This window comes from Cavia porcellus, unplaced genomic scaffold, assembly GCF_034190915.1.
Source record: "Cavia porcellus strain 051 isolate PalLab524CR breed Dunkin Hartley unplaced genomic scaffold, mCavPor4.1 scaffold_19, whole genome shotgun sequence".
Lineage (NCBI taxonomy): Eukaryota > Metazoa > Chordata > Mammalia > Rodentia > Caviidae > Cavia > Cavia porcellus.
In genome coordinates, this window is record NW_026947502.1 from 60,270,566 (window position 1) to 60,293,010 (window position 22,445).

General features: G+C 46.1%; 1 protein-coding gene and 1 pseudogene across 1 annotated transcript in view; one reads left to right on the plus strand and one right to left on the minus strand.

The window, feature by feature from the left end:
- Nucleotides 1-2,242: 2,242 nt before the first annotated feature.
- LOC134471694 (NADH dehydrogenase [ubiquinone] 1 alpha subcomplex subunit 5-like) lies at nucleotides 2,243-3,650 on the minus strand (annotated as a pseudogene).
- Nucleotides 3,651-5,851: 2,201 nt separating this feature from the next.
- The window catches only part of Anxa13 (annexin A13), a 54,178-nt gene continuing 37,584 nt past the window's right edge, over nucleotides 5,852-22,445 (plus strand). Inside the window, exon 1 of the mRNA XM_063231135.1 lies at nucleotides 5,852-5,947. Within this exon, the coding sequence (XP_063087205.1) occupies nucleotides 5,933-5,947 (15 nt within the window). The 5' untranslated portion in view covers nucleotides 5,852-5,932. The remainder of the gene's footprint in view (nucleotides 5,948-22,445) is intronic.

Here is a 22,445-nt window from a genome sequence, read left to right on the forward strand (position 1 = left end):
AATTTCTAGTAACACACGATTTTGTTTGCTACACTAATAGTCTCAAGCTATGAAACAAATTACAAGGCCTTGATTATCTGTTAAAAAGTCCCTTGCACCATCATCACTTTAAACTTTGGCGAGTGTATTTTCCATGGGCACATTAGTCAGCAGGTACTGTATTAGCTTCCTACTTCCTATCTGTTATCATTCTGCATGACCTTTGCTATCATTTTTTACAGCCTTTGTTTAAAGATGGCTTGGGAATGTGCATGAGATCTGAAGCAGCTTGAAAAATAATTTTTATGACGTTATCTTGCTTGGTCTTTACCTTTTGCCATGTGTAGATAAGCAAAGCTTAACCAGCATAGGCTCCCAGCAGTGGCCACACAGGCTGCAGTCTTGGGAAGGGCAAATGGTAACCTTCAACGTGTGCTGTCTTCATAAAGTTGAGAGCTCAGAGCCAGCCAAGAGCAGAAAGCCAAGATGTAGGAAAGTTCAAAAGACAAGAAAGTCTTTATCTTGGACATCTTAGCCATACTGTCCCCTCATAAAGTAAAATTTAACTTCTAACATGGAACAGAGTTTAAAGTGCCATTAAAATACTAGGAGCCTAAAGCTGGGAATCTTGCCTTTTTCTATTGAATTTGCTTTGCCTGGAATCAACATGAAAAGTTAGCAATAAAAATATTATTTTGCATATTGCTGGTGGCAAATTTTCAGAGCCAAAAACAAAGTGCCTTTTATTGATGCTAATACATTTTAATAAGGAAAGGGTAGATAGAGGCTCCTAGTTGAGAATCGTAAAATCAGTGTAGTCTTGAGATGAAACAGGATTGTCAAGCCATCTGGTCAACTCCTTGGCTATAGCGTTAGAAACATGGAAGCTGCAGAGGAAAGGACTGGCTCATAGTCAGGCAGCTAATTACAGAGAAGCAGATGCATTCGATGAGTGACCAGGGAGGCCTAGAGGACCCCAGGAACCTCAGGAGCAACCACAGGCTCCCCTTCTTCCCCATCAGGCCCAGGCCATGCTTCCTCAAACCGCTGCACAAATCAGATTCAATCAATTCATTTTAAAAATTAAATAGATTAAATAAGAATGTATTTATAGTGACTCATGTTTAGGTTTATTAGTATATGTTTGCTATACGTAGTGGTTTCATTCATCTTGGGGCTTCAGAACACGGACATGAGGGCTTTTCTTCCCCTGGCCTTTCCCTCCCTCTCTCTCCCTCCAGCTCTAGATCCCCCCTCCCCACAAGAAGAATCTGGCTCTTTATTTCCTGTTATCTTTTTTATTTTGCTGTTTAAGTTATCTACACTCTGAATTTCTCATATCAAAGAAACTGCTACATTTAAGCTTATGTGTCTGATTTAGTTTACTTAACATTATTGTTTCAGTGTGCATCTATTTTCCTGCAAATGTCTCAATTTTATCTTTATTAATAGCAAAATACTACTCTGTTATGTGTGAGTACCACATTTTCTTTTATCCGTTTATTTGCTGATGGGCATATAGGTTATTTCCAAGATTTAGCTACTGTGAGTTGTGCTGCTATAAACATGGGCCATATTAACCATTTTTAATAAAATTATCTGAGGAAAAATTGCTTCTGCCCACATAATATGTTTCTTCCCAAAAACCTGTGAGGTTAGTTGAAAACTTTGTTTTAGATATTTTGAACAATTTTCTCTCTTCATGTTACTCCTGAGTCTTCAACACAGTTATTTCTTTCCTGCCGGAAGTGCTATTATCTTGAAGCCACAGTCCTCTAGTTTTCCTCTGCTCTCACTCCTTCCTTTGACATAGCCTCCACTTTCCCACCCAGCAGTAAGTGTTGGCATACCTAATCCTCCATCCAGAGCAAAGAAGCCCTCTCTTCCTCTAATCCATGATAGAGGATGCCAGGTACGTTTGACTCCCATTTGTCCCCAGCTGTCCAAGTGCCCGGAGCAACTGCCTGAGCTCCAAGCACAACCATGGCCCATTCCCACAGTACTTCACCTTTAGATGGTAGCCTCTATAGGCATGATCTGTGGGAATTTCCTAATTAACTTTCCAACCTTCCCACAACCTTCTCATTCAAAGGAATTCTGTCTGAACAATAAACTGAGTGAATACCGTGAAAACCAAAATCTGATTCACAAGTCCCTATTACCAAAATCACTGTTTTACAAGACTCCTAAATATCCTGTATTCTTTTCCTTGATAAGAAATAACAGAAACATTTTTAATATAACACATTTAATTATAACAGTTTCACATCCAACCCATGAAAGACAGTAAATGATAATCACATTGGCATTTCCACTGGCCGGCAGGCGGCTTCTCCACTAATGGCTCCCACTGCATCGTTTGCCTTGCCACATTGAATTCACTTCCAGCCTGAAGAATCACCTCCTTTGTTTGGATGATGATGAAGTCGGTCTTCTGATTTTTTGACATCTAGTTCCACTTTTACTATAGCCAGGCTCTCCTTTGTAATCTGTTCTTTGTATTTTCCAATTGCAGCATTTTTGGGGGATTGATCAAGAACATCACGAATCTTCCCTGTACAGTATTCTTAGCCTCTAAGACTCCTCTAGTACGGAATCTCACACACTGCCAGCCCCACAAGGCCCATGGTCTCCTTCAGCACCCCGCCATGACAGTGTCCCTGGACCCTAGTTTTCTAAGCTGCGGAATAAAGGAGTTAGTCTAAATGGTTTGTGTCTTCCAGTCGTACACATCATCCATCTCCTGTTCCTTTTTGTCAACACAAGCAAACTCACAGCACCTAAGAAGTCAGATTATGTAGATTTCAAAAGCCTGGGAACACTGCGAAAGTTCTTCAGTTCCTGGGCTACAGAGGGAGCCCTACAAATAAAGAAAGTGAGAGAGGGAAGGTGTCTCCCGGCAGGGGCTTCTTAGTGGAAGGGGGCCTTGTTGGGCTTGGAGCTGGGCAATTCTTTATCACATGGAGCTGTCCCAGCCATGTGAAGGATTTCCTCCCCCTGGACTCTGCCAGTCATTACAGCTGATCGAATGCCCTAGCACAAAGCCCTCTTAGTGGCAACACTATCACTTTAAGATCCACCGAAACCCAAGAGATGAAATAAATATGCCAGTTTAGGAGAGGAAACCATTATATAATGCCTGCTATAATTTATAATTATTAAGTATTTATGATACAAGAAAACTGCCTTCCAACTCTTCCTGAATTCTCTCTTCCCCAAGATCATGCCCCTCACATTCCCTCCCTGATAGTTTCCCTGCTCCACAGCCCTAGTCTCCAGCCTTGCATCCTCTCAGAGAGGACCTGAGACCCCAGGAGTGTCCCAGACTCCCCTCAGGGTGCTGTTACTGTCAGCCACCTTCTTAATACGCATCCCTGGGGAGAGGGGGAGATAACCAGCAAAGTTCCACTTTGGCCAAATCAAAAATTGACCACGGGCACCATGTCCACAGTGATGAGCACCTACAACACACGATCTCATTTGCTCCCTACTTGGCCTCTCAGCTCTCTACCCCTCACCTCCCTGGAGCCATAAACTCTATCTCCTTAGTCATTTCCTGCATTCAGTAAGTCACTGAGCTTATCTCCACAGCAAGGGGCTGCACTTCATGCTCTGCTCCTCCTGCTGACCTTTGTGCCTCCGGAGCTGGAGCAGGGAGACGCCAGGGCCATCACTGATGGGGAGTTCCCAGGAAGGCTAGCGACATAAATGGTGGTCTAAGCCAGCACAGGGCTGGGGCAGGAAGACCACCTTGAGAAATTGTCCAGGGGCCAAAAGGAGAGCAAAACACACTAGCAAAAGGCCAAAGCACCTCCTCCCCATTCCACGGCCCATTCCCTGAGGAGAGATTTTGTTCTGAGTGTTCATGTGTAACCCCAGCACTTACTAGGCTTTTGGCTCTTTGGCCATCTTTGATTTCCTCCAACTCACAAAATTCTTTCCCATTTTGACCCTTAGTACAGGCTAGTAACATCCAATCTGGAACACTTTTTTCAAATAGTGACTTCTTGTCCTTGAATTGCTACTTTAAATGTTATCACTTTAAGAGCCCTGTCCATATATAAAGGAAATCACACACACACACACACACACACACACCCCACACCACATCACAAGTCTTCATTCTTCCTACAGACCATATAACTATATACCATTTGTTATTTGTGTGTTTCTAATATAGAGATTTTATCATCTCATCTCTGCTACAGGGCCAGCGATTAGTGTATCCAAGGTCCTCTGAAAGTTTTTAAAAGAATGTATGTGTACAATCAGGACTTAATAACCTGTATGGAATTTTAATTCTATATTATAAAGCAATTAACATAAATAAAGGTGGTATCTTACGTCAATAGAGGAAAAATGAATTAATAACTAGAATTGAGTAACTAAACTTTTTCCTTAATCTATAGCAAAATCAATGTATTAAAATGTAAGACTTTAAAAATTGAACCATTAAAAGAACTTTCAAAAATATACGAGATTTACATATCTTAATACAAAAAAGGTTTTTCTAAGCAAGTGAAAATAGACTGATTTATTTGAATACTTAAAAACTAAGCCTTCCTTTACACACATCTACATGCCTAAAACATTAGCAGAGACAAAGGAAACAAAAACTGACAAAAACTGTTTTTACACTTAACAAAGGCTTAGATTTTACTATAAAATATTCTATAAGAATGAAAAGACTAATAATTCAAAAAGGAACACTAGGGACACGATTAAGCAAACCACAGAAAATTTCATAAAAGTGACTCTTAACATACACTATGTTATAGCTCTCAAATGAAAGGAATATAAATTAAACAATGAAATAACCATTTTTATCTTTCACAGTGCAGAAACGAGAAGTTTGATGATGTCGATGTTGGACGTGAGCGCTGGCACACTATCTCAGGGGGTGTGAATCCTGTCCCAGAAAGCCAGCCTCCTGGGCCAGCTGACCTTTGGAAGTGGGCAGCATTTTCACAACCACACGGATGATAACTGAGCAGCACTGGTGAAATTCTAGGTGCAGACGCTCTTTCTGGTCAGCAGTCTCATTTGAGATTTTGTCCAACAGGCAAAAACATGAGAAAAGACATGGAACACACCCATGCAAAAGATCAAAGCACTCTAAATGAATTTTAATAGTAGACAGATAGAAAAAGGCTTGATCGTAATGAGGATCATGCGGCCATTGAAAAATCAATGTGCCAACGCCAGTCACCGCTTTAGTCTAGGAAACACACAGGGTGAAACTGAGTGCATTGTAAAAATGCATGTTTATAAAAAACCAGACCCAAGGTAGGTAGGTAAGGAGGCAGACAGATGAAAGGTAGACACATAGAGATATAGATAGGGCTATAGATACATAGACCATTTCTGAAAGAGTAAAAAAAAACAAAACAGAGGAAGGGACAGGAAGTCATTAGGCCTACTTTTCATGATAATGCTTTGTATAATAGAGAAAACTTACCATTTACATGTATTTTTTAATTTAAAAACTAGACTCTAAAAAGGATGCTCCAATATGACATTGTAGCCATCAACATATTTTCCGTAATAATGATAATAAAATTAGCAAATTAGTAAGATTCCTTTCATCCTATTTAGTTCATGCTTTTATTATTAAAAGGTAGCAAATTTTAAATGAACACCTGAATTAGAATAACTCAACGCTCCAGAAGTGAGGCAGGTTTGGCCTTCGAGTTGTGAATAAGTTACTCAGTGTAAAAGACCTGAACTTTATTTATTGGTATTTTGTTTTTAAAACCAGGCCAGCTTGGGCAGTGTAGGCCCATCTGTAGCTCTCACCACTCCCTACCCAACCCAACAACGTATTCAAATCCAATACCGAAAGTTACTTATTAAACACAAGAGATATGTGCTCTGGGAAAACCATTATAAACTTTGTCTTTGGGAGGCTGGATTTCTTAATGAAACACAGAACCACCATCACAGAAAAGCAAAAATGGGCCATCATCATGTAAGTACGCGTTGCCTTTGGGAACCCGGTGTAATTTTGGCTGGCCTGTGGCAGAATTTAAACTATGAAATTATGCCTGATGCTTCAGACTTAGTATTGTTAGTTTTAGCAATAGTATCAGAATTGTAAAGTGCGTTTGAAATATGTTTCTACCCCATTGCCCAAAAGAATCTCCTAGAAGATACTAAAGAAAAGTTTAAAATGTCCAGTAAACAGTGCTTATAGAAAGAGTGCTTATATTCAACCTGAATTTGTGGGCTAAATAACTAAACCTGTTAGTTTGCAGCAAAATTGTACAAAACTTCATAATTACACCCAAGCTGAGATTTGTGGGAAAGATAGGTCCATATTGCAAGGATTAGTAATCCACGTAAAAAGATGCCTGCAAGGATGTACCGGGTGGCTCAAAAGCTCAAACTATTCTAGTGTGATCTCTAAACAGCATCAAATACCCCAACATTTGCAAATATTAGTGGGGAAACTGGGTCTTTTCCTGTGCTAAATATGAAAACTGAATTCAGATGTTCCACAAACCCACACATATTTTCTTCAGAGAAGAATTATTTCAGGTTATCTGTAAATAGCATTTTCATGCTAGCCAACACTACGAGCTCTTCAGTCAGGGTCCAAGAAACTGGAAACTACTTTGCAAATGTTTCTGAGGGATGCAGAAGGCCTCAGGAGGAGTAACTGACCCCGGCACTAGCAGGTTGGGAGGACAGTTCTGTCCTCTGAGATTCAAGCACAAGGTGCAGGCTGAGCACAGGCCAGCATTTGTATGTAGAGCCAGACTTGCAGCCAATATCTGTCCAAAGGTACACGGGCATCACCACAGATTCTTAACTTCTCAGGAGCCCAGGACACCAATGCTCATCAGCACTTTCCTTTCCCTCTAAATCTCAGGCTCGAGTCGTGGACTTTACCATACTCACTGATGGCTAGGCCCTCTGTCACCCTCCAGGCTGAAAATTCCATCATCAAGCAGGGATGCTATCCTTTGGAAAATGTTTGTTACAATATTTCAGCTAAGAGCTGGGCATGGAGATGCATATCTGTAATCCCAGCATTCAGGAGGCTGAGGCAGGTTCGAGGGCAGCCTGGATTATAAAAAATAAACAAAAATATTTGCAGATAATGTACAGATGTATCCCCTAGGATCTCGGCATGTGTTCCCACAGCACCCCACTAACATTCACCTGAACAAGTGCATCAGGCTCACCCCAGCCCTTCTGGTGTTTCAGGAAGCAGTAAAGCGATTTAACATGGGCGAGATGAATAAATACATTATAAATAACTAAATACAAAGTTGCTTTAAAGGACAAAAACTTGCCCCTATCATGCCGTAAATTAATTGCATCATAGACTTACTGGCTGTGTACAGACTGAAAGAATACTAGTTTTGAGGGAACTGCAGAACCAAATCACAGGTCAGAGCCAGTGAATGTAAGTCTGTGAGATCTGGGTATGTACTGCTGGCCTCATGTGATGGGTAGTGCTCTGTTATTTAAGTAAATGGCTGCAGTCAGCAGGAAAGAGCTCTGGTTCCTATCCTTGTTTTTGAGTTTCAGTGAGTTTAAGTTTTGATGTGATCCAAACTCTTAGTTCTATAACGGTTTTCCTATGCAACTTACCGATAAACCTGGATTTACAATACTGCGTATGAGGCCATTGAGGCTTCTCTTGTATCAAGTGTGATTTTTATACGAGGCTTCCCTCTCTTCTCTATTCTTTTACTTTTGTGATAATGAAATAAAATTTAGCATTTGTAAAATTACAAATACAAACACAAAAGCAGGCACTGAAATCGTGTATCAGCACTTGGTGATCCTGATGATTTAGTATTCTTTATATTAATTTTAAGTTATTATGAGTGTTAAAAGCACTATTTTAAAAGACTCTTAGAAAAGTTTTAAATCTCCAAGAATATGTCTACAGATCAAGGTCCATTGATAACTATCTGGTAAGTAGTGTTGTAGAATACTGGACAGGAAATATGCTTTCCAAGGTAGTATGATCCAGAATCTGAACCAGTTTGGAAATCTGAACCTGAAATTACTTCTGCTTTGTGCTTCCCCGCTCTGGTTTTTGTTTTTGGTTTGTTTTTTTGTTGTTGTTGTTTTGGTTTTTGGTTTGGGTTTTTTGCATCATTAATGATTTTGAACTGAAGACTTACTGGTGACTAACTTACTTAGAGCAGTAAAAAGATTCTGGGTCATTATCATCCTGTGTAACAATAAAATGCTAAATCACATGAGCTTCAAAGAATTTGCTTCACCTGTGGGATATGTCCTTGGGCTTAGTGAGAAAAAAAATGTCCTTGGGCTTCACTGAGAAAAAAAATACAATCCTCAGAAAAAAGTGTTTGGCTTTTTAATCCCATTTTATTATTATGTGGGCTATTTGTTTTTACTTTAAAAAGCAAAACAGAAAAAAGGGTAGGAATCATACAAAATTTCAAAAAAGCAGGAAATTAACACTAGTTAACATATTGCATATTGTTATCTGAGAAGTAGTTGTTCAGGTTACAAGATCTAGGCACAAAAATATGATCAAACATTTCCAAGACAATCACCATCCAGAGGAAAATGCAGGTTTGAGGTTACCTTAGCACGGGAATGTGGCCAGAGAATATGGGCAAAATAGGGAAGAAGCAAGATTTCAGGGAGCTGCTGGAAAGACAAAAGTCATGACAAACTCACAAGGGTTCATGATTTCTGTGAAATTATGTGCAAGGGAAGAGGGGATTGCAGTTCTGCTGTCCACTGTGTGGTCACTGGATGAGCAGCAGCTCCACCTGGCCTGGAAACTTGGCCAAAACGTGGCTTAACCCGGGCCTCTGAATCACACTCTGTATTCTAATAAGATCCTTAAATGAGTTTCAAAGTGAGTTTTTAAAGCCTGGTGAGCTGTGGATGAGGAACAGGTTCCCAAACTCGGCTGCCCATGGGGTTTGCCCAGGGAGCTCCACAAGCCTCTGACGCCAGTCTGCCACCCCAGAGTCCGCAATGATAGGACTAGGGGTCTTTGCCCTGTACCCACTCCTTATGTGAACCTGACACGCAGCCGAGTTTAGGGAATACTGAAGTGCAGCGCACACTAACCTTCTGAGACGGCTGTGCCACTGCTGGCGAAGGCAGATGTCACTGTAAGCACTCAGGAGTAGGAATGTTACAGCCGCTCAGAGATGGAGGGTGCACCTCTTAATGAGTTTATTGTGCCAGTGTTTTGCCAACATAAATATCGTCTCAAAGGGAGAACAGCTGAGGACAGCAGCAGGTGAGCCAGCTGAGCGTGGGTCAGAGTGGGAGCTGCCTTGCGGGTGGGGATTAGGCTGATTCCTCAGAAAAGAAAGGAGGCTCTGGAGACAGGAAAACCAAGGCAGGGAGCTTGAAACAAAACCAGGTGTGGCTGTAATCAGGAGCGTCGTTCCTGCGCTCAAAGCCAAAAGAGCCACCGTGAGCTCAAGCAGAAACCAACCTGGCCCATGCGGTCTCATCTTCTTACCAGGAATCCTTCCTCAGGGGATGCTGTCATGAGTGCAGGAGGAACAGAAAGCACTTCTGGTGTCAAAGTACGACTTGCTCTAAAGCTTGCCTTCCTCATCTAAGACATGTTCACCTTCAAAGTCTAACTACATTTCAGATGAAATTTTGAGACCTTGGCTTTTTGATTTCTTGTCAGTGGCATGTGCTGGCATCCCTGCTCTCAGCTTAGAAGCAAGAACCCAAACTCCCAGTCATGATCTTGAAATAGGGCTTTCAGAGATGCTGATGCTGTGACATCTGTCCAGTGCTCAGTGGGCTGGAAGCTGTCAACACATGAACCATTGTGGCCTGTGAGGTGTGAGCTTTTGACTATACTAGGTCTACACACAGACAGATGCCTCTCTCCTGAACACCATTCTAGGAAAGCAATCCTGCTGTTCTTCCCCTTTTAGATATGGAGAAAGAGGCAAAGAATGATCAGGTAACTTGAACATCTAGTAAGAGATGATGCCTGAATTTGGACTGCAGAGGATTTCTTCACACTGTCGTGGGTTCACTAAGGCTTGTCTTGAAATAACTAGAAGCTCGCCTATTGGATGAATGGGGTGAGCCCTCGTCATCTTCTCTCACCTCCTTCCCTGTGCCTCCTCTGCTCTGACCTAGCCTGATACTCCTCATATAACTCTATCACCCCCTAAGAAGTTTTCAGACCATCTTTCCTGTGTACCTGCTCCATCCTGAACTGATGGTCCCCTGATGGTGGGACTGTGACTTCTATGTATCCCCACCACCAGCACAACTCCTAGGGCAAAGCAAATGTTCAGTTAAAGTTTGATGACTCCACCCATTCTTCCCATTTTCTAACTAAGCAATGTTCTGTTTAGTCGGGAGCCAAATCCTGCCATCCAGTCTTGCTCCTGACCACTCATGGGAGAGGCCACAGCATCTGCACTTTTCTTCACTCACAGAGCGATGCTACCTCACTCAAAGTTGAAATCATGGGCCCATTTCAGGCATTCTAGTAAAAGGCTTTCCAAATGTGATCCCTAAACAAGTGTCATTGGTATACCCCAGGATCTTATAGTGAATGCACAAATCCCCCCAAGATCGGCTATGGGAGGGCCCAGCATCCTGAATCTGAACAAGTCTCCCAGGCACTTCTGATGTCAATACAAGCTTGAGAGCCAGGGCTGAAGTGTGAGCCTCTCACAGGCCCAGGTTACAGCTGTCTTCCAGCTTTGGCCACCAGCCACTCCCTCTACTCAAATGTAGGGACAGCCAAAGAGGGCAGCAAAAACCTAGTTCTCTCCACCCCTCACCCAGGGCCTCATCTCAAACGCAACTCAGAGAACCTCCTCACCCCGTGTTCTCCCCACTGCACCCTACCTAGGTGCAAACTGCTCCATCTGGGGTCGCACTGCAAAAAGACACTGAGAAAGAAACACTCCAGCCAGGAGAGGAGAAGGAAGCCACTTTCCACTCTTGCACGCCATTTCACAATTCCAGTTCTGTGCAAAATAAATATGAGAATTTAGAGGAATTCCCAGGAGCCAGGTTGTCGATGTCGCTCCCGGCCAGCAGGAAGGACACACGACAAAGTCTGGCAGTGGACAACCTTTTCTTTTATTTTTCTTCTCCGTACAGCCTGCCCTGGGATCGCTCCCAGCCGAAGCCTCCTTTGGTCCGCTCCCCGCGGCTCCTTCTGGGCTTCTACTTCCGGGCTTCTCCTTCCCCCCCAGGGGTGGCACCAGTATATATACGGATACAGTGTCCAATCATGTTAAAGTGAGCAAGGCAAGCTGATTGGCTAACATCATCAGTTGCCAGGCAGACTATATTGTTGAGCGGGTTGCTTACGCGGTAAGCAGGAAACTAACGTGCTCGATGGGACGGGTAATCTACCTCAGGCTTTACTCTTTACTACAGGCCTCACGTCCGCCAAGTGAGGCGACCGGGCTCGGGGCTGCGGCTCCCAACATCTCCCCCTTTTTTATTTTTTATGAATGTGCGCATCGTAGCCCTTTCTGGACTGGGTGCAGAGGCTTATGCCCTATGCGTAGGCCCACCGTAGGTCCTTGGCTTAGACCCTGGTCGGCCGTCCCATGGTCTGCCAAGGCCCTGAGGCCCTCGTCCTTTTTCTAGGGCCAGGCACAAACTGGACGGAACCTGGATGCACACAAGCTTGCACTCATTTCCTCTCCGTAAAGAAATCCCCTCGGAGAGAAATTTAGACCTGGGCAGCATCTAACAGTCCAGCGGCTTACGTGCAGGATGGGGTAGGGCCTGGCTTAGGTTGAGTCGCACCGGGGGAGTACGCTCTTACCCGTCATTGACTCTCCTACCCAGCTATGTCATAATTTTTTAGAGGAGGAGTGTGGGAAGCTCACCACCCCTAGACTCGGTCGTAGGCTAGGCGAGCGAGCCATGCATATGCCTGAGGATCTTCTTGTCCATTTCGGGCTACCGCTATTTTTATTCATCTTGTTGGTTGGTCTGTGATGGATCTCCGGTAGGGCAGGTCTGATCTTCAGTCGAGGGCTTTGTCGCCCGTGTCAGTCTCTCCGGTACCCACAGTGGTTCTCGTCCCGATTCCTGTGGGAAAACACAAACCGCGCCTCGGTTCCAGCTGACCACTGGATCCGGGCCCATCCATTGTCCTGTCAGGACATCTTTCCACTTCACCCACCCTTTATGGTTGGGGGAAGGGTTGCAGTGCTCCACGGCTGGGGAGCAATTATCATTATTTAAATTTAAAAAATTGTGTGTGAATAGTGCCATGGATAATCGTGCCTTTGGGGCCAGGCCTTGGCCTACTCCCCCTTTTTGTTTTTGTAAAATTTCTTTGAGGCTTCTATGAGCCCTCTCAATGATTCCTTGACCTTGGGGATTGTATGGGATACCATGTTTTAATTGAACCTCCATCATTTTGCAGAACTCATTGAAGGCTTTGCCTATATAGGCTGGTCCATTATCAGTTTTTAATATTTTTGGTTTGCCCCATGCGGCCCAAGCCGCCAGGCAATGATTGATCACATTAGACACTTTTTCACCTGTTTCTGCTGTTGCAAATATGACGTGAGAACAGGTGTCTGTGGAAACATGAACATATTTAAGAGTCCCAAACTCCTGTATATGTGTGATGTCCATCTGCCAAACATCACCAGGGATCAAACCTCGAGGGTTTACTCCCATCGGTATGGCAGGTTTGTATGTGGCACAGGAGTCACATAGTCGCACGATATCTCGTGCATCTGCTCTGGAAACATGGAAATGGTTTGCTAGTGTCCTGGCATTGACATGAAACTTATCATGGAAGGCACGGGCTCGCTCGATTGGTGTTAGTAAGGTAAAAATCCATAACGGGCGAGTGGCAGTATCAGCAGCCGCATTCCCCTGTGCCATAGGCCCTGGCAGGGATGTATGTGCTCTTATGTGGGTGGTGAAGACCTTATGGTGTCTGTTCTGAAGCAATGTCTGGATAGACAGGAACAGCCCAGCCACTGTGGAAGTGGATCTAATTAAACCGGCAGTCTCAAGCACTTGCATAGCATTGACCACATACCTAGAATCGGAGACAATATTAATGGCTTCTGAGAACCGTTCAAGAATCATTTTAACGATCTGCAGTTCCACCACCTGAGGCTGATCAGGTTCAAATTGTATGGTAACCGGGGGCTTGCCTAGGATCACATAGGCGCCTATCCCCGTCTTGGAGCCATCTGTGTATATTGTAGTTGCTGGGACTAATGGCTCAGAGGCAGTAACCTTTGGAAAAATTATAGGGTGCTGAGTGACAAATGACAAGATAGGGTCTTTAGGGTATTGATTGTTTATATCCCCATGGAAAACACATCTCAGAATGGCCCATGTATCTATGCAGGCAGCCAGGGTCTTGATCTGGCTGGCGGTATAGGGTACTCGGATGGCTTGTGGTCCTGAGCCAAAATGTTGGACAGCTCTATCATGCGCTTCAAGGGCCAATGAAGCGACTGCCTCTGGGTAATGCTCTATGACTTTTGCAGGTGAGACCTTAGGGTGTATCCACAGTAATGGTCCTTTCTGCCAAATCACCGCTGTGGGCTGTAGACTAGTCTGTAGCAAACAGACATCAAAGGGTCGCCCTGGTTCAATTCTGTGTAAGGTAGCCCCACCTAAGGCTTTTTCCACTCTCTGTAAGGCAGCTCTTGCCTCAGGAGTGAGCCTCCTGTGGGAGGCTATATCTGGGTCTCCCTTTAGAAGGTCGAACAGGGGTTTGAGATCTGAATTCGGTATATGTAAATATGGCCTAATCCAATTAATGTCTCCCAATAGTTTTTGCATGTCATTTAGGGTCCTAACGCCATCCGTCCTAATGGTGACCTTCTGCGGAGAGACTAGCATAGGGGAGATTTTTGTGCCTAAGTAGGTCACCATTTCTCCTCCCTGAATCTTGTCGGGGGCAACATGCAGATTAGCTTGTCTCAGGGCCTCGACCAACTGGCCGAGCATATTATTTAGCATGTCTGGGTCCCTGCCGCTGAGCAAAAGGTCGTCCATGTAATGCACACATCTTATCTTGGGAAAGGATTTCCGTAGGGGGGCCAGTAGGGAATCAAGGTAAATCTGACACATAGTGGGACTGTTGGCCATACCTTGGGGCAGCGTTATCCACTCGTATCTGAGATCAGGGCTTTCTTGGTTAATGGTGGGTAAAGTAAAGGCGAACCTATGAGTGTCCTCTGGATGCAGGGGGATTGAGAAGAAACAGTCTCTAAGATCTATAACATAAACTGGCCAGGACTGAGGGATGGCTGAGAGAGCTGGCAGCCCCCTCTGGACCGCCCCCAGGGACTGCATCTGCGCGTTGACCGCCCTTAGATCATGGAGCAGCCTCCACTTGCCAGACTTTTTCTTAATTATAAAAATGGGGGTGTTCCATGGGGAGGTTGATGGCTTAATGTGTCCTAATCTAAGTTGTGTACTGACTATTTCTGACAAGGCTAATAGCTTCTCCTTAGGCAGGGGCCACTGAGGTACCCAAACCGGATCATTTGACCTCCAGGTGATTTTGATCGAAGTGGGTAGGAGAGCTTCTTCAGCGGCCCCTAAGAAAAACCCAGCCCTTGCCTACCTTTTTTGTTCTCTACTGGTATTGGGGATGTCCGACCCTGTAGGGCATTGCCCAAGCCTTTGCCGGGGGTATATCCCTGGTTCCTGAGTATATCCTTAGCCTGGGGGGAGCAGTTTGACGTAAGCGTGACATCCATCTGAGTGAGGATGTCCCTTCCCCATAGAGACACTGGCAACTGCAACACAAATGGTTGGAAATGGCCCTGATGACCCTCCTCATCGCACCAGAGCAGGGTTGAAGCACTAACCTGAGGAGCTGACACCATCCCCAGGCCCTGCAGCGTGTTATCTGCAGTGTTGGTGGGCCAGTTGGAGGGCCAATCCTTTCTAGAGATAATGGAACGGTCAGCTCCTGTGTCTAGGAGCCCTGTTATACTCTTGCCGTTGACCTTAAGTGAGAGCATGGGCCTTTTATCAAGTATTATATGGAGTCCCTCGAAGACTTCCCCTGAGGAACCGAAACCTTGACTTTCTCTAATTTTCTGCTTTGAGGGAAATCTCCTGTGGAGACTGGGGAGCAGCAAGAGCTGCGCTATCTTGTCTCCTTTATTGATTACCATAGTACCCACAAGAGATTGAACCATAATTTTAATGTGTCCTGTGTAGTCTGAGTCTATGACCCCCGGGACTACTATGAGACCCCGAAGGGCCGTGGAGGATCTCCCGACCACCAGACCCACGGAATTTTCGGGTAACGGTCCCTTAAAGGTGGTTTCAACCACTTGAACACCCATATCAGGCACTAATATAAGTCTGGAGGCGACACTGAGGTCCACACCTGCTGACCCAGGGGTGGCCCTTGTTGAAGGCTGCCATCCTGAGCTGTCCTGTCTCTGGGGCGGGGGCCCGCCTGTGAAGGGGGCCCCCTCTGGCCGTTTTTTGGCCCTCTAACATCTCGTCCACAAATACGGTTGCCCTGAGCATCAAAGACCGACCTACACTCCTCAGCTTTGTGTGATCCCCTCTTGCATCGCCCACAAACATATGGTTCTTCATTCCTAGGGCGAGGCCTAGCATCTGCATTGTTTGGGCAATGACGTTTAATGTGTCCTGGCTCCCCGCAGGCAAAACACCCTTTAGCCTTACATTCCCCTTCTAACCCGCGAGGTCCCCTCTGCTGTACAGCCGCGGCCAGGAGAGCAGCCACTCCCGAGTTGGAGAGCGGCCCCCCTATCTCTCTGCATATCCTAATCCAGGCGTTGAGGTCCTTGTTCTTATGAGGAGCTATCGCTGCCTTGCACTCCTTTGTACATTGCTCAAAAATCAGCTGCCTTACCAGCGGTCGAGCCACTCCCGGATCAGAAAATATCTTATCGGCAGCATCTTGCATTCGGGCCACAAAGTCAACAAATGGCTCTGTGGTACCCTGAATTATTTTTGAAAGACACAAGGAGGCTGTTCCGGCACCACTTACCTGTTTCCAGGCGCGGAGCCCTATGGCATTGATTTGTTCATAGACAGCGCCGGGGAACTGAGTCTGATCATCAGCGTGCCGACCTTCTCCCATAAGCATTTCCTTGTTCCACCCCCGGTTTCCCCGATTGGCGTTTCTCTCAGCCTGCTCTGCAGAGAACTCTGCGTACCAGGCTCGCCAATCCAGGTAACTACCCGAGGGCAGACACGCCTTTGCCAGCTGAATCCAGTCCGCGGGGGTGAGGGGCCCAGAAGACAGGTTCTCCAGCATGGCAATGGTGTAAGGCGCAGTCGGCCCAAAGGTTGTAACTGCATTTTTAAGTTCTCTAATCTGCTTTATCTCAAAAGGCTCCCATGCATTACGTCCCTGGCCCATAGCTACTTGTACAGGAAATATCCCGTAGGGGCCACTATCTATCCCAGGTGGTGGATGTACCTCATGAGACAAACGTCCCCCCTGCCAAAGCCGCCTGTAAAAATACCGACCCGCCGGCGGCGGAGCATAAGACGGCAGCCGTGATTGGGCGGAAAATGGGGGCCCGTGCATCACTTCCTGTTCTGGCGAAGGGGAAGGGAGCTCCCGGGCGGCCGCCTCGTGGCGAGGGATCGCTTCCGGGAACAGCCCCCAAGGTGGGGCGGAAGGCTTCGCCTCCCTCTCGCGCCGGGGAGCGCTCAGGAGCTCTCTACTCCTCCGCAGACCAAGTTGAGCGGAGCGCAATTCACGGCGCAACGCTGGGAAAGAACCCTGCGACTCCTTATCGAGCGACTTAGGCTCCTGACAGCTGGTCTCTTTGGCCTCCTTGCCATTCAACTTTCCCTCGTCCTCGGAGTCAGACGACTCCGAGGCTAGAGCCCCGTCCTTCTCCTTAGCATCTTTGTTCCCCTTGACGGGCCCCTCTCGGGAGCTCCCTGACTGGGCCTGCTCAAATACCCTGCGTACTTTTGTAAGCTCTTGAGAGCTTTCTCCACAACCACCCTCACTCTTAATGTTACTACCTAGCATGTTTCCCATTTTTTAATATGTTACTCACCGCGTGAGGCCCAAGGAATCCGCCACTTACGCGTGAGCCTGAGGGGAGTCTAAAAGCCCTGTAGGTGCGCGCCACCCAGAGCCCAGGCTTATCCCCAACTCACCTGTCTCGCAGCTCTGTACTGGAGCGTTGTCCGCTGTCACGTCTCGGGGGTGATCAGTCCCCGTGCGGGCCACCAAATGTCGATGTCGCTCCCGGCCGGCAGGAAGGACACACGACAAAGTCTGGCAGTGGACAACCTTTTCTTTTATTTTTCTTCTCCGTACAGCCTGCCCTGGGATCGCTCCCAGCCGAAGCCTCCTTTGGTCCGCTCCCCGCGGCTCCTTCTGGGCTTCTACTTCCGGGCTTCTTCTTCCCCCCCAGGGGTGGCACCAGTATATATACGGATACAGTGTCCAATCATGTTAAAGTGAGCAAGGCAAGCTGACTGGCTAACATCATCAGTTGCCAGGCAGACTATATTGTTGAGCGGGTTGCTTACGCGGTAAGCAGGAAACTAACGTGCTCGATGGGAGGGGTAATCTACCTCAGGCTTTACTCTTTACTACAGGCCTCACGTCCGCCAAGTGAGGCGACCGGGCTCGGGGCTGCGGCTCCCAACACCAGGTACTGTTTGAAGTTCTGCAGATAAGTTTTAAAAAAGAGTAAGATCATAATCCATGCTCTCAAAGTAGTTCAAGCCTAGTGAAAGAGGCAGACAAATAAATAACTATAACAATGTGTTCATGGGACACTAACAGAAAATTGTGACCACTGTAACAAAGGTCAGGAATAGGACAGTGAGAGAGCGATTCTCAGTAAGAGAAACTATAGAAGCAGGCTCCCATGGTGCAGCCGGGCATTCCCTGAAGAGCAGGAGCCTGCACAGAGAGGAGCGTGCATCCCAGAGGTGCAAGGGGACCAGTGCTGTGGCACGGCAGCTTGAGCCTTTCAGAGCACTTTACACATTGCACAGCAATTGCCCCGAGGTGCCACCCTCCCTGGTCTGACTATGAGCTTTTGCCTGCCAGACAGCACATCCTGGTCATAATGGAGTTCTCCATAAATATGTTCCATAGGAAGGTCAGTGAGCCAGAGCAATGGCAGGAGATGAGACTGGTCTGGGCACAGGGGTGAGACTCTGGGGCCCTTGCACACATTGCTGCTTGTACTGGTTCCCTATGGCTATGTACCAAGTACTGTACACCAGATAACTTAGAACAACAGACACATAGTGTCTCACAGCACTGAAGTCTAAGAGTTCACAAGTGAAGTGTCAGCAGGAAATGATCCCTTCAAGGGCTCCAGGGAAGCATCCACTTCCTCCTTCAGCTTGTGCAGTCTCCAGGCGTTGCCAGGATTGTGGCATGATCACCCGGTCCCCGCCACCACGTTCACACGGCCTTCTCCCCCAAATGTGCCTGTGTGTCCTCGCTGATTCATCAGGACAGTAGTCATGGGATTTAGGACTCATCCTGAATCCAAGACAATCTCATTTCAAGATCCTTAGTGAGTGTATCTGCAGACTCTTCCAAATAAGGTGCGTTCTGAAGCTCTGAGCACACATGAATTTCCAGAGGGGCTTATTCGATCTGCCACACCAAGGAAATTGGGTTCTATTAGTCTAGTGCTGGTTTTAAAAGTTAGCACATCAGATTCCGTTGCAGGACTTGTGTAAACAGAGCTGGGCCCCTCCCTCAGAGTGTTGGTTTAATAGACAATCAAGGTGAGGCCTGAGAAGCTGCCTTTGACCGGTTTCTCTTCCACACTAATACTGCTGGTCCAGAGCCCACACTTGCAGAACCACTGCCTTAGGTGATATCCACAGAAGACCTAATCCATCTCACACAAAGGCATGACAAGGGCAGCACTGACTGTGGGGACCACAGTGGCTCTGACAGAGAAAAGATGGTATGGAAACAAGACCAGGGGCAGCACTTAGCAGGTAGTGATCGCAAAGAGGAAGAGGCCCTGCCTCCTCCCCCATCCCGCTGACCAGAACAATGACCATGGAACTGTGGAGGGGGGAAAAGACAGGAAGATCAAATCTATGTGACTCAAGGGTTGATGACCATGAGACACGAGGGAAAGAGAGGGCAACAGAATGATTTCCGGTACCTGGTTGTGTTTCAGATGGTACCAGGTCCTGACTGTGTACCTGGTAGACAGTGGTGAAGTCCAGGGAAGGCAAACTGTTTGGGTCTGTTGTGTTTGGGAGGCCTGCAGTCCACCAGGTAGGTAGCCCGGCAGATACCTGCATCTGAAACTAAAAGGAGAAGTTTGGGCTTTTTACCCAAGGTAATTGGAGGTTTACAGACTCACAGTTATTTGCAATTGTTTTAGACCAATCAAAAGGTGTCTGATTACAAGCAGCACACTGCTAGACTAACAGTGGCTTAAATGATAAAGCTGTTTCATTGAAAGGACTTGATTCCAAGATTGGCTCAGCCCTGCAGTCAGAGCATCAAGGACCCAAGTTCTATCTGCCTTTCTGTCCTTCACCTCCACGTTGCCTCAGCAGTGTAAGCTGATGGTCCTGTGTTTCAGTTAATGATCTCATGTGACAGAGTCACACTCAAGCACAAAGAGGAAAGAGGAAAAAGCCTCTTTCTCCTTAGGCATCCCTCCCCTACTAGAGAAAAAAATCTTTCTCTAAAGCTCCAACAGACATCCTTTTCTATCTCACTGATCAGAACCAACCCATCAAAAGACCAACCCTAGACTGGCAGTGAGAACAGGAGAGCCATGGATCCTCACTCTTCCCTGAGCTGAGCAAATCTCCCCACCCACATTGCGTTGGCCTCTTACCAAAACTCACAAGTGCTCAAGTTTCTTACACAAAATGGCACAGTATTTACATAAGACCTATGCAACACCTGCTATGCATTTTAAATTATCTCAAGATCAATGTCTGTACAGCACCCAATTCCATGTAAATAGCTGTCACACTATCCTGTTCTGGAAATAATGTGAGAAAAACATCCACACATGTGCAGTACAGATGTAGTTATTTTCTGTACTGAATTTTCTTTTTTGATCAGTTGGTTGAATCTGTAGAAGCAGAGCCCGGTGGATGTGACAGCCCAACTTTATCTTCTCTCTGTCCAAATCTACACAATGTATAAAATGTCGGAGGAGAATCCTGATCAACCCCTTAGATGATGCTGGGGCCAATGTGGACCTTACCAGTCCCTTGGAGTGGGCTACTGCCTTCTCACTATCGGTTTCTTGTTGCTGTTGTTTTTGTTAATATTACTAGTACTACCACCAGTAACACTAACACTTGTGGATGAAAGGAAGAGAAAGAAAACTGAAAGATGAGATAGAAAGGAAGTAAACCAATTTATCCTTCCCTTGATGTGGGCTTGAATGCTCCTAGTGGGAAAAAAGAGAGATTGAAATCTTTAAAAAAATTAAAGAAAGAATTAATAGGCTTGGATTCAATGCATATTTAAACTCTCTCACCAGGAGAAAGAATAACATTCATTGTTTTGATAGTGACTGAGATAGGAATTTGCTCAAAGCAAGTTTAGCTGTTTCTCTTTGTTACTTTTCAACATATCAGAACTTGCTTACATGCTGAAGCTTATCTTACAGCACAGCAGATCTGATAGATTCCCTGATTGCCCAGCTCAGCCTTCCCTGTTCTGTTTTCAATCTACCCACTTATTATTCACCCCTGAGGATCCCAGAGTACACTATCTCTTGTTCCCTGTAAGTAACAAATTCCATGTTTTATACTCTTTGAATGGGCAGAGAACAGCTACCAACAATGTAAGTAGGAAAGGATGATTCTTTTCTGACCAGGAACAGGCTTCACTTTCCCTAACTCCTGAAGGCCTGGCTCCTTTCATGGTGGAGAAATAGCCATGGTTTCCCTGATGCTGCCTTGCCTCCAAGTGTAGGATTGGATGTCCGGAAGTTTCATTCTCTTCAGTGGGCTCTGCCTCCCGAGTCTCGAAGTTACTAGTCATTTTCCCCAGATACAATGTCATTTCCAGATAATGAATGTTATTTCACCTCCAACAAAAACTACAAGTTCTCAATATGGCACTAAAGGACCCTAAAATGAGTCATCTGAAAAGATGGCACAGTCGTGACAAGCTTCTGGGAAAGGCTGCAGTACCACAATAGCTACGATGCAGACACAGGTGCGGGAGGTGATGACAGGCTTCTCGCTTTGGTCTGATTTCAACAAAGATTCTTCCTCTTCCTTACCTTATCCTGCTACTCATTTTTCAGATTTGTCCTTTGTAAAAAAAAATTTTTTTTAGAAAGAAAGTCATCATGGTCCACTTCTAATCTCCCCTTTTGTTCGCCCACACTGACTAGAAATGTTGCTTCCCTAAGCACCTACGTGCCACTTGCCACCAGTCACTCAGCCTTCTCCACGTTTTTTAAAGTAACAAAACCCTTATGACCATCAGGCCAGGGCTTTAGAGCCACCCTTGGCACACAGGATCTGTTGGCATTAGAGCCGGATAATTCTTTGCTGTGAGGAGCCGTTCTATGCATGAGAGGGGGTTTAGCAGAATCTTTGGCTTCTATCAGTAGCCATACCTGCAGAATGCCCCTATTTGTGACCACCAAAAGTGTCTCTAGATGTTTCCAGTTGTCTCCTAGGAGAAGAAATGGCTCTACTGCATGAGACACAGACCCAGATGGAAGAGCAAGGTTATGGAGAAAACTCCCACCCCATAACGTCTCCACCTCTCTGGATCTCTATCGCACTCCCCGCCATTCTGGCCCAGCCACTTCTCCAAGTGACACCCTCTTTCACCACAGTGGGAAGCCAACTGCTCTGAAAGATTGACCTCAGTCCTTCTGCTAGGGACAGCAACAGGTCAGCAGTAGCAGGTTTCCCCAGCACCTGATGATGAGGTGCTTCGTGGCACAAACACTTAGCAGTGAGGGTACTGGGCCGTGGAGCCACTAGGGTTAACCCTGACCCTAATGCCTAGATGAGCAGTGCCAGCTGCAGAGATGTGGGGTGAAACAATCCCGAGCCGATTCGCTAACCTCTGCCCTGCTAGGGCCCAGCCCCCCAGGGGCTACCGTACTTGGTGTCCTTCACCAGAGCACAGTGCATGACAGGTCCCACTGCACTCTTCTGAGTGTGCCCCCCACCTAAAGTACTGGATGCTTCCACAGTCGCCTCTGGTAGTAAATGTCACGTCTGCGTGGATCCCAGAGAGCACAGCCTAAGAACGCCACCCTTCCTGACCTAACTATACTGACATTCATTAAAGGTGCTAAAATGCCACCGTGAAGCAACCCCAAGGGAGGAGAAAGGTGATTTTTTAATCTAAAAAGCTTTTCTCATTTTTCATAGACATAGTCAGCATATGTAAGTCACTCTGAGCTCTGACCTAAAAGATGTACTTGTCACGTGACGCAACTTTTCCGACCAACACAGAGCGATGACCACACTCAGCCCTCACATATGTCCCTGGAAACTGCACCTCTGGAAGGAAGAGGGGC